Genomic DNA, 17,420 nt, shown 5'->3' with positions numbered 1-17,420 from the left:
ACTCTGCCCTGGGCTGCTTTCACCCAGATGGACACCAGCTCATGACCCTCAGGGTCACCAGCCACCACGACCTCCCTCAGGGTTTGGGCATCCCCAGTGTTCCTGCGGCAGGCTCAGCCACCGTCAGAGACCTGAGACCCTCCTTCAGCTGCCAGCAGACGCCTGCTTCCCAAGCGAACAGATGGGGAAGCAGGAGCGTGTGTGTCTGTCCAACTGAGATTTTCCAAAGCAAGGGACTTTCCAAAGTTCCCACTCCGCTGCTCTCTGCCTCTGGTTTTCCTGGGAATACTGACGATGATGTCTTAAAGGGCACAGGAAGATGACTGATCTGAGATACGCAGAGGAAATGAAAACATAGGCACCTGCAAGGATTTGTTTATCATCCACACGTTTCACTTTCTTTATTTAGACAGTTTTGGGTTCCATCCCCGTCACTAGTACATCTCTGTGCTCCCACTGGGTCTAAATACTGCCGCCCTCCCCTCTCCTCCACTGCCCACCCCCCAGCACCCACTTGCTTTTCAGACTACTTGCTTTTTCCTGGGCACGTGAACCGGCTTGGGGCTCTTGCATCTCCCTCTGTCCCATTCCCCTCCTCCACGTGGTTGACCGTTGCTGCAGCCCGAGCCCCCTTCCGGACCCTAGGCCCCAGTCAGAGCCAAGCTTCCTTCCTCTTCGTTGGCCCTAGTTCTGTGCCTGCTCGTGACACCCACTGCTCCCAGGGGCTCCTTGTCCCCTTTGGACTGCAGGCGTCCCCAGGGGCACAGCCAGGGGCATGGACAGCCTCCTCACACCTCTCGCCCTGCACTGCATGCTTTGCCACCCCCCCCCATCTGACCTGCAGTGCCCCAGGAGCCCCCTTCCTGAGCAAACTTCCCTCAGTCCTCCCAGAACCCCACCCTGACACTCAGCAGCCCTGGCCTCTCCCCCAGCCCCGCCCCCACATGGAAGGCAGCAGTAAGCTGAGTTCTCTTTGCTTCCTTGGACAGTCCCTGAATCAGATGCTACACGTCAGCCTTCTCTGGGGTTCATGCTTCCCCGCTTTGCCTCTTTTCACCCACCCAGGCATGGCTCCAGCTTTTCTCCCTATATTCAGTCTCTTGCCCTCCCACCCACAGACTCACCCTCAGATTCCGCAGGTCCTGGGGCAATTCCATACACGAGTGAATGAGAGAATTGGAGGAAAACCCCACTGTGATAGCCCAGCAGTGCAATGCCAAGGCTACCCACTCCCTCTGCAGCTCTCTCACACTTGGCCCCCTTCTCAAGTCCACATCAAACCTCCACCCCTCTCATTCTCCCCAGGCAACAGGGCGTTTGCTCAGCTGAGCAGCCAGTGGCCTTGACTCCCACCTCCCCCTCCAGCTCATCCTTATTCACTCCTGCCAGAGGATAGGTGTCCTTTCTCCTGGTCAAGGCCACCGCCTCCAGCTGTGTGTGCTCCTGGGTCTTTGTCCTACTATCTCCTCCTTGACCTTCTTCAATCCTGCTACTCTTCTCTGTGCCTCTCCCCCGTTGATATAGGCCTTGCCAAAAATAGGCTGGTGAGACTGGTGATATGCATTGAATTGCATCCCCCAAAAGATATGTCCAAGTCTTGACACCTAGCACTTCAGAATGTAACCTTATTTGGAAATAGGGTCTGTACAGAAAAAAGTCAAGTTAAAAATGAGGTTAGGCACACCCTAATCTGATATGATTAGTGTCCTTATAAAAAGGGAAAATTTGGACAGAGGAAGATGATATGAAGACACACAGGGGGAGGATGGTCCTGTGAGGTACAAGCCCCTGGCAAAGGAGTTCTGGCAAACACCAGAAGCTGGAAGAGTTTGCCTGGAGAACTCAGGAAGGGCTCTTCCCTACAGCTGTCACAGAGAGCATGGCCCTGCCTACACCCGGATTTAGAACTTGTTGCGTCCAGAACTGAGACAATGCATGTCTGTTGTTTGAAGTCGGGGCACTTGGTGACGGCAGCCCTGGGAAATGCCTGCAGTTGGGGAGGCTGACCCTGAGAGTGGCTTTGACCCCTCCTCGCTGTGAGGCTGGCATCCTGGAATGACAATTGGATGAGGACTCTTCCTGGGCCTCTGCTGGGAACACTGAGTCTATGTCCTGGCAGTCACCAATATAAAGTTGTACTTTAAAAGTGACTCCAGAGGTCTGTGACATGTGGTAATTTGTAAACCCGAGGCACCCCAAGGACATATCCTAAGTACATTCAAGTCCCCAGCACCTGGCACTGGGCCTGGTACCATACAGGCTTCCAGTGCTGTGGACTGACTCAGTGAGTCTGGTCACCTAAGGTAGCAGAAGTCCAGGGAGAGTCTGGGGTTTCCAGAAGCATCCCCAAGCCTAGCATAGCTTTAGTGCCCATTCACACATGTCAGGCCCCAGGACACACTCGATCTCACGCCATGGTCAAGACAACCAAGTAAAGTTCTGAGATGCCCCGGTGGAGTCTGCTGACAGTTTCCCAAGGGTGACTCACAGCTCTGCAGAGAGAAGCAGGGCTCTCCTGTTCCTCCTTCTGCCTTTCCAGGAAGCCCTGGGAACAGAACGCAAAAGCAGCTCTTTCCCTCCAGCCTGGCATCTGCTTCCAGCTGCAAGAGAACCAGCAGGCCATCAGATAACAATGAAGTGGCTGTGACCACAGTGTTCCCATTGGAAGCCCGGAGCCCAGCAAGTGCCCTCCCCCACCCCCATCCAGGCCTTTCAAGTGGTCTGAATGGCATCTTCCACTTTCATCAGTCTTCCCTACTAGATGCGACCCTGTCATATTAATACTCTTTATAGACTGGGGTTCAGCTCCTAGTAGGAGCTCAACAAATGTTTAGTAAAATGAATTTTTAAAGCAGTTCTTGAGTCGTCAGGTCAATGCTGGGGCAAAGTGACACAAAGGGACCTATCTCGGCGGAGGTTTGTCAGCCACCATTCCATCGGGCTCCTTCTGGCACCCCCTGCCAGTGACCCTCCTGAACCAGCACTCCACGGGTCCTCCGAGTCCACACCCTCTTTTCTCCCAGGTGCTCACAGCCCAGACTCCCAGACCAGCAGGCAGGAGCCGAAGCGGACTGGTGTTTAGGTGGAATTTGGATGACCGTGCTTTCAAGTGAAATAGATACCAGAGGTTCCTCTGAGTGTCTGACTGATAAATGGAAAGTACTTTTAATGTCCCCAGGGCCCATGGTGGGAGCTAAGTACCCCGGAATGGGCAGACTAGGAGCCTGGAGGATCAAGGAACATGAGTGCCCGCAGGTCAAACCCCAAGGCACAGTCCTGATCTCACATTTCTAGCAGCCTGTTCGGATAAGCCAGTTGAGTGAGACTCGTCATGGGTCTATCGAAAAAACGCATTCCTTCAGGCAGTGCCGTTGTCTTGGTGGCTCTGAAGGATGTGCTCGTGCCTGGAAAAGCTTCACTGTATTTACATGTGATTGGTGCCACAATCAATTGGTTGAACGATGAGGTGCTAAGCTGAGGAATGCCGTAGACCTGCCAGCATTTATGGAGCCCTTTAGTACATGCGCATCGTGGTGGAGAATCAGAGGCAAAGACCCAGACACTAGAGGAGAGTCTGCCTGTGTTGGGAAGCCAAGAGCCACACAGAACAGCACAGCATCAGAAAGAGGGGCCGGGGCACAGGCTTCAGAGCTGGGCTGGGTTCCAGTCCCGCTCTGCCACATCCAAGCTGTGTGCCCTGGACTGAAGAGGTTACACAACTTCTTCCTGTCTCAGTTTCCTTAAATGTACTAATCGTAGCACCTACTGCGTAAGGCCACTTCTCAGGATTGAATGGACTATGTGTGGAACGCTTAGAACAGTTTCTGGCACGTCGTCAGTGTTAATGGCTGTCGTCATTGTTAGTGTTGACTAGACTGCTAAGTGAGATAGTGTGTAGAAAGTGCTAAGCAGTACCTGGTACTCACCGAGCAGTCAGTAATATTAACTAATACTATTACCATTGTATGTTTAAATTCTGAATCACTTATCTATTACTGTGTGTAAAATTACCTCTAAATTTAGCAGCTTACTCCAACAATAAACATTTATTGTCTCATACTTTTTGTGGGTCAGAAATTTGGCAGCAACTTAACAACTGCATGGTTCTAGCTCAGGATTTCTCAAAAGGATGCAGACAAGCTGCTGCCTGGGGCTCCACTAGGGTCTGCTTCCTAGCTGGCTCACTCTCACGGCCGGGGGCCTCGGTTCTTCCCCCACGTGGACTTGTCCTGGGGCTGCTGGAGTGTCTTCACCGTACGCAGGCGGGTTCCCCTCTGGGGAGTAACCCAGCAGAGAAAGGTGGAAGCCACATGTCTTTGATTGTGAAACTCTGTGCCACAGGAACCCATCAGTTACACGGGGCCGCCCTGTTCACTTTGGGAGGGTTACACAAGGCTGGGGATCCCAGCAGAGACTCCCTGGGAGCCATCCTGGAGGTGGGCTGCCCCAAGTCCTAAACTGTGTGGCAAAGACTATGATTTCAGATGAGGGAAAAAAAATGAAGGTTAAAGTACTCAGGGAGTGGGGTTTTGTTGTTGTTGTTGTTGTTGTTTTAAGCTAAATCTTGAAGGATGTCTTTCACGATTTCTTTTTAATCAGAGTCCTTACTTCTGTAGTACTTGGAAAAAGAGGAGAGTAGGACTTTTATAATCATAAAGACAATAGAGAAGCAAGGGTAATATGAGGAAAAACTTAAAAGAGGTGACCTATTTGAGGGATGGCAAAGGGGAGACTGACATTAGGAAGGAAAACTGTCTAGAAATAAGGTAATAGATAGACAGAGCCTGGGCCTGTCCAAAGCCAAGAAAATACACTTGAACTAGCTGAAGTAGAAAGTAAACATTAAAGGCAGAAGGCTTTGGCTAAACACATTTTCAAAATGCCTGTAGGCTTGTTTGATGTGGGGGTTTGAGGCCGCATAGTGGATTTCTGACGGTGAAAAATCTTCTCCTTTAAGGGACAGTCTCTTCAAAGCAAGCCTGCCTGAGTGAGGTCAAGGCAATACCAGGAAACAGAGTTGAATAGCTTCCTTTTATTAGGATAGGAAGCTCCAGTTGATAAGAGAGTGGGAATCAAGTATTCCAGTTGGAGGAAGAGCCTCCCCAGAGGAAGCCTTGGAGTGGGAGATAGTCTGTGTTTACTCAGCGTGCCCACAGGTCTGCTGTTTATACAAACTGCAGCATCGGCACAGTTGAAGATAGACCCGCTTGACGTAGAAAGACCAGTGTCTGATGCTTAGCCGGCCCAAGGGGAAGCGCCTGTCCAGACCCACCCAGCCGGGGGACTCGCAGCCGCTCAGACACATTGGGGTGGGGAGGGCCGCTCTGCACACTCTGGCCCCAACGCTTCCTGCTGCGGTGCTGCGCAGGGCCGTGACAGTCGCGAAGCACCCCCTTCCTGCCCTGCATGGAACAGGGAGTATCTTTTCCGGTGACTCGTCAGCAGCAGGGAGCATCTCATGACCCCCCCAGACAGGACTGTGGTCCACACATCAAGACAACACTAAAACCCAACATTTGTAGATCAGCGTGGGGTCCCCACGTGCTCCCGGCATGACGCTGGACGACGTGCAGCCCTGCGAGGACTGTGCTGCTGAGGGGGGTGGCCAAGTCAGGCATTTCCAGGTTTGAATCAGCACCTCCCCTTGCGTTCGATCTCGGCTTGTGCGGCTGACCGCTCAGGGCTTCGGTCTCCCGGTGTGGGAGATGGGGAGAAGGCTTACTGATGAGGAGCCCTCGGGCAGGGCCTAGCATTTAGCAAGAACTCAGAGACAATGCCTTCGAGTCTTCATCTGGATGTTATTTCCAGCCCAGAATGCCCTCCTCCCCACCCCCCTCTTCCCCTTCTCTTCTTTCAAAGCTTAACTCAAATACCACCCACCTGCTTTCAATGAGGCCCCAGGCTGGTTGAGATGCTCTAACTCACAAAGCCCTGGGCAGCTGTCCCCACTCCCCTCCTGGCACAGAGCACTTAGTACAGTGATGACTGGTTGACCAGTTGGCCTCGCCCACTGTAAACTCCTTGTAAATCCTTTCTTCTTTGTATTTCTCAACATGGACACAGTGCCCGGCCCAGCCAGGCACTCCCCAACATCCTGACAATGCAGTGCTGGGCTTGTTTCATAGTCCACAGTTCAGTCCCTAACAGTGTGCCAGCAGCCCCAGCAGGCTTGCTTTTGACCTGGATCATCTGCAAGTCAAGGCTGAAGATTACAGTGATTCAGGAGGAATGGGGCGGGCCAGGGTGGGGAGGTGGGAGTGAGCAGCTTCCTTTCTAGAAGAGCCTTCCCTCTTATAATACAGCAAGACCTGAAGTAATGCTTTTCCCGGGGAAGATACTGGGGGTATGAAAAAAAAAAAAAGTAGCCAGGGAACAGAGGGCTTGCAGCCTAGACCTTTCTTGTGACTTCTGAAAAGTCCTTAATTCAGCTCCAGCCTAGAACAAGCACCTCAAGGAGTTCCCTAAAACTAAGGAGCAACTTTCACAATCTCGAGAGACTCTGGACAAAGTCCGGGATCACCATGTGATTCATAGGGTGGAGTAGATGATATAAATTATACATTTGCTTTTAAAACTCCATAAAAAAAAAAACACAGTCTCCTGGGCCTGGCTTCAACGCTCTGTCCTAGGCGAGTCACTTCCTGACCAGCAGAAGCACCCTGGTTCCTTAAACTGTTTGGTGTGAACTCCGTCTCCCAGGCGTGCGGGCTCAATCCTCCTGCCGTCTCTGCCCCTTTCCTTGCCCTCACTTAAAGAGCCTCTTTGTTTTCTTAGACCTATGGAGTCTGGCTTTGTAAAGCCTCGGGAAGTTTCTATTGGCTCACACTAGCCAGGAGCTGTCACCACCCACCTGAATCACCAGTCATCCCCAAACCTCTCTTCTCAGCTGCTGCCTTTCCTCTGTCCACCCACTCCTGGCACCTCCTGGGCTCCCGTGCCAGATGTGATGGCCCTAAAGCATTGTTTGTGTCGCCCCTCCCCTGCTCAGAAATATTCCAGTGGTTTCTGTTTAGTGACAGAATAAAATCTCAACATCATCATTGGGGATTCAACCCCTTTCCAACCTGACTCCACCATGTCTCTTCGGCCTCAACTGACTGGCTCTAATCAAACCGACTCCGTCGTTGTCCCGGCCACACATCAGGCACATGCCCACTCTCAGGCTCTCCACCTGCCTGGATGCCCTTCTGCATTCCTTGTCTTGTGACCAGTCATTCAAGGCTTCTGTCCACTTCCCATGGGTTGGCCCAGGAAATAACCACTAGCTCCAAGTAGCTATTGATCACTTGGGATGTGGCTAGTGACACTAAGGAACTTAATTTTTGTATTTTATTTAATTTCAGTTAAATTAAATTTAAAGATGGATACAATGGCTCAGTTTTTTGGAAAACATTTAAGTACATTTGGGATGATTTGATATTGTGAATCTGCTTTTTCAGCTGTAAATTTTATGAAATATAAATACAGATAAGTTATCTTCAATGAAAATTTAGCATCTGAATTGAGGTTCCTGCAAATGTAAGCTGCACACTGAATTTTAAGACTCAACATACAAACAAGAATGTAAGGTATCTATTAATCTTTATGTTGATTACATGTTGAAATGATATATTTGGCTATGTTGGGTTTAATAAACTATATTGTTAAAATCAATTTCACTTTCTTTTTATTTTCTAAAATAAAATATGCTCCTAGAAAATGAAAAGTTACACTGTGACTTGCATTTTGCATTATATTAGTAGTTTTATTAAGCAGCCATGCTCCAGACTCTAGTTCCTGAAGCAATTATCAGGATAGTTCATTTAAAACTTAGTATGAGCAACTTTGTTTTCTTAATCTCTATTTTTATATAACAAAATCATTAACCACTTTTAATCACCAATGCCTAGCAACACGTGCTATTATTATTATCTGACACCTGTTTTGCCTGAGCAGTTTGCTGGGTGCTTTACATGTTATCATACTTACTCCTTTCAGCAACCCAGGGAGGTGTGGGCATAATTAGCTCCATTTCTCAGATGAGGAAAGTGAAGCTCAGAGAGGTTAGGTGGTTTATACCAGGATACTACTAGTAGCTACATGAGTTAGCAGAGCTGGGATTTGAACCCATACCTGCCTGCCACTTGCTGATACTCTTTGTGACTTCAGCTCATACCTGTTAGAAATGAGCACTAAGTATTGCTGTTGAGAATGGTTCAAGTTCTAGTTTCTCCTGCCACCACTAGTAACTCCACTGTCCTGTTTGCCTCACTGTGAGAGGCTGCTTGACTGATGTCCATTATGTGATGATATGTACTAATCATGCCTACCCTGCACACACCTCCCACTAATTCAAGTCACCTAATAACCTATTATGTGGTATTATCTAGCCTTTCTAGGTTAGCATAGTATGTAGCAATATGCAGGATTCTGGTTTTGACAAATGGGGCTAAGCCAAAAATCTCCTGTCTAGTCACTGCATAGGTCCCCATAGTCCTGGAGGGGACCTCAGAAATGCATGAAAATGCTTTAGAAGTAGGCAGAAGGTGCATATGTATTTAAATGACATATGTTTAGAGAACCTTTACCATATGCCATGCTAGATGCTGAAGATACAAGATAAGTTAGCTGTGCCCTTGCCTCGAAGGGTCCACAGTCTGGCACAGTAGGGGAGGGAGGGGACAATTAATCTAGTGTGACCAGGGCTGTGATGGTGGGGAGTGAGGATGCTATAGGACCTCAGAGACCAGGTACCTTGACCAACCTGGGGAAGGAGAGAGGGGAAGGAAGGAAGGAAGGAAGGGAGGGAGGGAGGGATAAGACAGTGAGAGGGAGGGCAGGGAAGCAGAGGGGAGCCTGAAAGGAAAGGATCTGGGGAACCAAGGGGTGAGAGATAAGGGAAGATGGCCTGGAAACGAAAATAGGAAGCACTCTGGGCGTTGCTTACCACAGCTAGCCAAACTAAAAAAATGGCTTGCACTGTTCGGATGGGCATGAACTCCACTAAGAGAGTAATTTGTCAAATGTACCATCTCCCCAAGAAAATGCTATTATTCCATGAAAAAGTTTAGGCTGGGGGATAGAAGAAAGGTTTTTCAGAAACACTTCCTAGTTCCTGGCTATTGAAAAAGTGCCCCCACAACTATTCTTTGTTTCTTTATCTGTGAAGATTGAATTAAGAATAGGGCCATAGAGGGGCAAATCTTTTGGGGACCCAAGACAAAATTGTAGGTATAAAATTAGTTTAGATTTTCCAGCAGAACTTATTGTGCTTCCTGGGTGAGTCTATTGCAGGGGAGTCAAACTCATTTTCACCAGGGGCCACATCAGCCTGACAGTTGCCTTCAAAAGGCTGAATGTAATTTTAGGACTGTATAAATGTAACTATTCCTTAACTGGGGCAAGGAGTTTGGCACTGCCGCTGGGTAGAAACAAGACGTTGGGCCGGAAAAAACAAGGTGGAGGGCCGGATTTGGCCCACGGGCCTTGTGTTTGCCACCTGTGATCTATTGGGTCAGTTATGTCTGGCCCTGGAGGAGTTACTTAGCACCCCAAATTCCAATTCCTTGATTGCTGCAACAAATTAGCCAAGAGTCTCTGCAAATTGCTCAATTCTGAGAGAGAAAACCACCTAGGGAAATAGGTGTTTAAATTAATCTATTTAAATTAATTTTTTGAGGTAACACCAGTTGATGACATATTGATCTCAGGTATACAACATGATAATTTGATATCTGTATTCTCTGTTGTGTGCACCATGGAAAACACTGTGCAGGTTTCTTTAAGAAGTAAGAATAGAATGATTATATGACCCAGCAATTATTCTTCTGGGCAGCTACCCCCAAAATATGAAAACACTAATTCATAAAAATATATGTATGTTCCTCGCAGCATTATTTATAATAGCTAAGGCATGAAGGTAAACAAAGAAGATGTAACACACATACAATGGAGTACTACTCAGCCATAAAAAGATGAAATATTGCCATTTGTGACAACATGAATGGATCTTGAGGGTGGGATGCTAAGTGAAATAAGTCAGATGGAAAAAGACAAACACTGTTTGTTAATCTTTTAAAATCTGAGCACCTAGCTCCTCCTGCCCTCCGGAATACACACATGGGCAGTCCTGCAGAACTCCACCTACTCTGGGAGTTGGCTTTAATGTTTTAGAAATAACTTCTTCACTTTCCCAGCAGCCCTTAGCAGAAATCCAGGGTAAATGGATAACTAAAGAGTTGGTCCAGACCCATTTATGTGTCTGCTATTCTAGAAAGTGCTCACTGACTTTTTGCCCAGGGTGGCCTTGGGAAGGGCAGGGACACCCCAGAGCGTCAGCAGGCTCCTGCCCGAGGGGCACAAAAGACCTCAACCAAGGACTGGCTAATAAATGCCTTAAAGGCAGTGTTTCAGCATTTCCTCATGGGGACCCACTTTAAGAGTCCAGGAACTTGGATGTTTTTGAGGTCTAGTTGAGGCTCCATGTAAAATGAGGTCCATTTAGATGTTACCTCATTATACCCTCCCAGCCAGCACGTGCTTAGCTCCAGGCCAGAGAAGTTCTTACCACCACCCCTCCCTCAGCTATGCTTTAGAGGGTCCTGCTCTGGCCTTCCCCTGGTGCTGTCCCTACTCACGGGGCAAGGCCAAGGGGGATTCCCAGAGCCTGTGCTCCCCCTCATATCCAGCACCAGGTCCCTGGGACCCCAAAATTCCTTATTTAAGCAGGCCAAGCCAGTTCCCTGGAGTCTGTCCTGACCAGGGCACTGTACCACTAATGTGCCCACACCTAGGCCCGAGGGCGGTCCAGTGGTTGCTGTTGATGGGGGTGTGAAGAGAGCCAGGGCATATGGGCTAAGGCATCCCCTCATTACCCTTGACCTCGATGACACGGGTGCCAGTTCACCAACTGGACAAGTACGCGTATACATTCTGACAGAAGGAAACATGTTAGTACTGACTGAAAGCCTACTTTGTCACCTTATATAACTGTCTCCAAATACCAAGATTATTATACCCACTTTACAGACTAGATACAAGCCCATGGTACTAATTCACTGTGCCAACATCCCCACTTGAACCTCTGCTCTCTGGCTGAAGAGATTCCTTGTGTTCCCTGTGCTGGTGGGAAATAAATCCCACCCCTCCAGAGTTCAGATTTGGTGGCCACCCCTGAAGTGCATGGATTTTTCTCATCAGACTCTTTGGACCAGAAGCAGATCTTGCAAGGGCTGGGGGTGGGGAGAGCACATCAACTGCTATGAGGGAACCTGAGCACAGGAAAGAGAGCAGATCCATTTAAACCACAGAAAGACACGGGAGAGTGAGCAAGCTGGGACAACACTGTGAAACTTTCAAAGGTTTTTTTGTTTTTGTCAGTTTAAAACTGAACCTCTCATTTTGGACAGACACTGAGGGCATCTGTTCTACAATTTAGTCCTCATGCCAAGTCTTTATAGGTAACTACTCCCATTTTGCAGATATGAAAGGCGAGGCTCAAGATGTGTTCACTTGAATTCCGCCCCCACACCACTATTTAGTCCCTCTCTGGAAACAAAACCACTAGCAAACAATCTGATACCATTTGTATGGTTTAGACAAAAAAGTGGATGGCCTGACCACTTAAGAGAACTTTTCCTATTCCAGTTTTATTTATTAGCAAAGAAAGGGAATACAATCACACATGCAATGTTTGCTTGACACTTGCAGAGCAGCTTGCTCTTGCTTTCATTTCCTCCTCTCATCATCACACGTGTGGGCCTGGCCCAACCCTCCCACGGCCAGCAGAAAGCTAATAACTAAAGCAAGAGAGGGACCTTGGTGACAGTGCCCATCTTCTAGACACCCAATCCTGTGATTCTGACTCAGCAGGAGCTGCCTTTCCCTGAATGCTCTCATGCCCTAATCCTTAGTCCTTTATTTCCTTAGCAGCTGACACAGAAGTCTGGGGACAGATATGTTGATGACATTATTTGCTCCGGGAGCCAGCCTGGCATAATCTGACAAAAACCACGTGGACCATGTCCCAGTACCATCGGGTGACCCTTTACTACTTACGGTGGACTCGACCAGCGGACACACTCTGGTGTATGGACCGAGGCAAAGGCCGGGTCTGTGTGCCGTGACACGTGACGCTACCCAGACAGCTAGCCAAGAGTGTGGTTCCTGGAAGCAGCAGGTCCAAGCTTGCTAATCAGTCCAGTGTTCTGAGGGAAGAAAACTCCTGCCACTGAGTTGGGAGCAGAGGGTTCTAAGAATAAATTGAGACTCTGCAGACTTAAACTTCCCTGGAGAAATAGAACTTATGTTAAAAAAACAGTTACTATTTCCAACAAGGAGCAGCCCATTTACAGGCAGTGAAACATAAAAAGTATCCCTCATCTTTAAGCTCTGTAAGGGAGCATAAAAGAGAGGGATGACAGGATGTTTTGAATTTCTCAGAAAGAATCTCAGATTTACAGGCAGAGCCTTGTGCTCAGTGTTATATAAATAGATTGCCTGTATAGGGGTGATGCAGTAAGGTGTGAGAGTTCCTATACATGTTGGCGAATTTAAGATGCACAGGCTTCTGACTTTGGATAAATCGAGTGAGGTCAGAGCTGATGAACAGCAGCTCCTGGATCTTTCTTGGAGGGTGAGAAAAATATAACCAGTAATTAAAGTCATGTTTTCCATTAATAACAACAAGCGAAAAAAAAAAAAACACCAACAATGCAATGCCACATGTCTAGTTTCATGCAAAACTTTCCACATGAGAAGCTTATTCTGGTAAGGCAACCATCAGTTTTCATCACAAAAACAGTGGCCTTTTCATATCTAGCTCACTTAAGGGGACGTCCGGGGCCCGTGCACCCTGTAAATACTGCTGCAAGCTTGGCTCCTCTTTTCTTATTTCTACACCAACCACCTGGAACATTTTACACACCAGAAGCTGAGCTCAAAGTATGGAACACTTTACCAGAATCAGCCCCGAGAGCTGGTAAACTTCCAGGTGGCAGTCAGCCTGAGGGGGCTGGAAAAACAGACCAGCCAACCAACAGAACTACTGGACTCCATGCTACTGCATGGGTAAGTACAGATAGCTACTTGTTTCTCAAGTTTGAACTTCATACGCCTAGGCATTTGGGGCACTATGACAAACTGGGAATAGCAGAAAGAGCACTGGATTCAGAGTCAAAAAAGGGAGCTTCTAGTCCTGGCTCTGTAACTGGTCCAGCTGAGTGAGGCTTTGGGTGTGTCACTTAAACTTCTGTTCCCCTTTGCTTCTGCAAGCGCGGATGGGAGTAAGGTTAATGCTGGGTGTTCCTAATCATGCTATTGTGGGTGGGGAATGAGGTAGAGTGGGACCAAGAGCTGTGGGGTGTTTAAAACATACGCAAATGTAAGGGATTTGTATATGGGAAGGCTAGAGTGTTCCCTTTCTCTTCTTGTAGGCAAAGGAAGGTAGGAAAAGTCCAAGCTTATTTTATCTGTAAGAAAGCTCATCCTATTTTATAGAACCCACCTATTTTATATTGATAATAAGACAGAACACGATTGTATAACAAGAATCTGGATGGGTCATCATCCTTTCTAGGAAATCAACACCAGGTTTAACCACTAAGTAATATCACTGATTTTTAAATAAATATATCTAAATGGTGTGGTCCAATCCTGAGGAGTGAGTAGTCACACTTTATTTAAATAATATCCCCCATGACTCAAAAAAAACTTAACTCTTCTTTTGGAATTGTTCCTAGAGCCTCTGACACACTCTTTGAATATGCCTTAGGGTGACAAAAATTTTAACCTTTGTGGACAATAATGACTTTGTAAACAGCATGAAGTTATTTGGCACAAAGGTTGGTAAATGGGCTAAGTAATGCCATTTTTATTTAAATTGAAAAAAGGCTGTGAGTATCAGATAGGAAGTCTATCTTTCTTTTAGTTCCAACAGAAGAGTTACAAATAGCAGCTTTCAGGAATTGGCAGTATTGTTGGAAAGGGCTGGCTCCATCCTAAAGTGATCACATAAGAGGAGAAAAGCCATTTGGAAATGTATTTCTACATTTTTTTAGTCATACCATTATTTATCTTGCAAGACTGGCATTAGGCTTTGCGTTTCTAGAAAAAATGGGTATTGCAACTAAGCAATTGTTTGATCATTTTATCACAGCTTCTTCAGGCTTCTGAATCCCTTATTTGCATTTGAATTAACAGTCTAGCAATACTAATGTTTCCAATGAATTAACAACTGGGTCTAGTGGAAATACACACCCATCAGATTCAGTTCTAACCAATAGACTCTGCTCCCTTAAAAAGTTTGGAATTTTTTTTCAGTTATGAAAAATGTATCTAAAAATTAAAATATCACTAATATCATTACAATGTAACCTGAAACAACTGCCAGAGTGTTGCTTCTGGTGCAAATAATTTAAATTGTGTTATTTTAAAATAAACACAGTCGTACTTTTATTCACTGAATATGGTACACTGTGGGTACTTCGGCGTTAAATGATAAACAATAACTTTTTAATGGAAAGTATTATTTTCTCTACCCCTTTTTTATTGTGATAAAAGTCACACATCTAATTATTTGATCATTTTAAAGTGAACAATTCAGTAGTATTTAGTACATTCCCAGTGTTCTGCAACCATCACCCCTATCTAGTTCCTAAACATTTTCATCACCCCAAAAGGAAACCCTATACCCATTAAGCAGTCATTTCCCATTCTTCCCTTTCTCTAGTCCCTGGCAACTATTCATATGCTATTTCTATAGTTTGTCCACTTTGGACATTTTGTATAAATGGAACCTCACAATATGTGGCCTTTGGGTATAGCTTCTTTGACTTAGCATAGTGTTTTCAGGGTTCATCCATGCTGTAACATGTGTCAGTACTTCATTCCTTTTTGTGGCTGAATAATTTCATTGCATGGATGTACTATATACATGTGTCCATTCATTCATTGATGGATAGATAGGTTGTTCTCACACTTTGGTTATTCTGAAAAATGCTACCATGAACACAGGTGTACAATTTTTTCTTTGAATGTCTGTTTTCAATTCTAGAATTTCTGGGTCATATGGCAATTATATGTTTAACTTTGAGAAACCACCAAACCTCTAACTCATTTTTACACTTACAATTTCAAGGTGGCTTAATTACCAGACAGTTAGAAGCAGTTGGACTCCTGCAGCCAAACCCCAGGCTCAAAGAGGTCTCTTTTTCAGAATCACTGAGCCAAGCTTGTTCCAACACAAGCTTACAGGCAGGGCTTTGGACAGCTTTCTCTGCTGTTCTACCTGTCACAACATGAACTGGCTGGGCAAGAATACCTTTCTGCCTCCTAGGCATCCTTGGCTCTCCATCATGTTGCACATGCTTTCAGAAATAAAAAAAAAACAAACAGTTAACTACCTAACTCACTGGCTTCTCACCAAGAATCAGGAGTCTATGTAGAAACCATATTTGGCAGCCAACGATAGGCTCCTGTCCTGGGCAGTGGTTAGTCCTTCCACGGTTGGGGCAGACAGAGGCTTCCAAATACCAGTTGAGACAATAGATCTTCCATCCAGGGTAGACTGTTTACCAAGCATTTTGCCTGAAGGTACAGCCCAGAGATTCTGACTCTATCAACCCACAGATACCAGAGTTGATTCTACCCCACTATGTACGAGTATATTGTAAGCTGTCTGCTCTATGAGCTTGGCCAGGACACTGGGAGATAATCCTACTACAGGCATTGTTTATTGCAGCCAATTTACTGAGTCATGAGGATCCTCAGCCGTCAACCCAGCTCAGACAGTAATTGATTAGCATTGATTTTTTAAATATTTAAACCTGTTTCATGAGCTTCTCAGAATGCTGACCTCTTACCTCAACTGCCTAACACATAGGTAGTTTCTGAGCTATAGGAGCCCAAATCAAGGAGCATTACTGCCAAAAACAGAGGCAGACCAAAATGGCTTTTCCACTTGAAACTAAACACTAAGAATGAAGAAGTTGGTTTCCGGGGTTTTTGCTAGCAGTCTCTGCCAGCCCAGCTATCAGGTTGCTCGTTTCCTAGCAGCCCTTTCAGGTGTCCTGGCCTGAATCTGCTGTTAGGACAGAAGAAAGTCCCTTGGCTGATCACATCCTCTGTAGCCTGGCAGGAAACCTAAAGTTTGCCTGCGCCAGTCCTCGGGTCTGTTTGCTTATCTGCTTCCTTGTAGGGAAGAGTCTGCATCACAGTGTCCAGTTTAGGGGGATTTTCACCATGACCTCACCCTGCCGCAGCTAACGTCCACTGATTTCTGCTTCGCCTGCCGCAGTTCCGGAGGGAATCCACATTAATGTGACATTAGCCAACGCCTCCTAGCACATCTCAGTTAACGTCAACTCCAGCCAGTTCTTCTCATTGTGTGTGTGTGGGTGGGGGTTGGTAAGAGGAGTTGCAGGGGTCTGAAAATGCCAACAAGAGCTCGGTGGGTGGATTGATGACGTTTGGTTATTTTCAGGGCTTGGGAGAGCAGGATGTCAACAAAACCACCTTAAGAAAATGTACCAAAATCTTCCAGGCTCGCGCTCGCTGTTTGAATAACTTTGGAGGTAATGGCTTCCTAATAAGGCGCACAAACTGTGACAGCAGGCTTCGGGGATGAAACCTGGGGAAGAGAGGAGCAAGAGCTGTCGGAGAGTCCAAGAACCGCGTCGGAGGTCTGGTTAAAGGCCTACAGGGTCCCGGGAAACTGGCGCAACCAATTAAAAGGAAACAGAAAGGAGCCGCAGCCGCGCGCTCTGCCCCACCGGAGATCACCTGACCAAGTCGGCCGCGCGCACCGGAGCAAGAGCGTGCCTCGCCCGCAAGGGGCGGAAAGGAGGGCAGGGGCCGCTGCGTGCGTGCGGGTTCCCGGGAAGCAGCGGGCGCGCGTGCGCGCTCGGGGCCACCGCCCCTCCCGGGCCCGCCCTTCTTCCCTCCCTCCTTAGCTTTCCCGGCCCGCCCTGCCCGGCCCGCCCTGCGAGTCAGTTCGCTTGTTCCCTCCCTCCCCCGGCGCGCTCCGGCCGCTGCAGCGCTCCCCGCCCTCGAGCCTTGGTGCCGGAGTCGTCCGCCGCCCGAGGAGGAGGTGGAGGGAGCCAGAGGGGCCCGCCGAGGCGGCGGCGGCGGCGGCAAGATGGCGGACTTCCTGCCGTCGCGGTCCGTGCTGTCCGTGTGCTTCCCCGGCTGCGTGCTGACGAGCAGCGAGGCCGAGCAGCAGCGCAAGTCCAAGGAGATCGACAAATGCCTGTCTCGGGAGAAGACCTACGTGAAGCGGCTCGTGAAGATCCTGCTGCTGGGCGCGGGCGAGAGCGGCAAGTCCACCTTCCTGAAGCAGATGCGAATCATCCACGGGCAGGACTTCGACCAGCGCGCGCGCGAGGAGTTCCGCCCCACCATCTACAGCAACGTGATCAAAGGTGCCGGGCGGGGGTCGGAGCCGG

At 47.8% G+C, this 17,420-nt stretch overlaps 1 protein-coding gene and 1 long non-coding RNA gene across 2 annotated transcripts in view; one reads left to right on the top strand and one right to left on the bottom strand.

The window, feature by feature from the left end:
• Positions 1 to 14,501: 14,501 nt before the first annotated feature.
• LOC123816762 lies at positions 14,502 to 17,370 on the bottom strand. The gene is made up of 2 exons (XR_006785345.1): positions 17,246 to 17,370; positions 14,502 to 16,606 (listed from the first exon to the last, which is right to left on the bottom strand). It is a non-coding gene; the product is annotated as an uncharacterized LOC123816762 (long non-coding RNA).
• Positions 16,603 to 17,420, top strand: part of GNA13 (G protein subunit alpha 13) — a 31,860-nt gene continuing 31,042 nt past the window's right edge. The window contains exon 1 of the mRNA XM_045835955.1: positions 16,603 to 17,396. Coding sequence (XP_045691911.1) covers positions 17,114 to 17,396 — 283 coding nt within the window. The 5' untranslated portion in view covers positions 16,603 to 17,113. The remainder of the gene's footprint in view (positions 17,397 to 17,420) is intronic.

The sequence above is a fragment of the Phyllostomus hastatus genome, unplaced genomic scaffold (genome assembly GCF_019186645.2).
Source record: "Phyllostomus hastatus isolate PE091 unplaced genomic scaffold, TTU_PhHast_1.1 phas_contig_210, whole genome shotgun sequence".
Lineage (NCBI taxonomy): Eukaryota > Metazoa > Chordata > Mammalia > Chiroptera > Phyllostomidae > Phyllostomus > Phyllostomus hastatus.
This window is presented reverse-complemented; position numbering and strand designations above follow the sequence as displayed.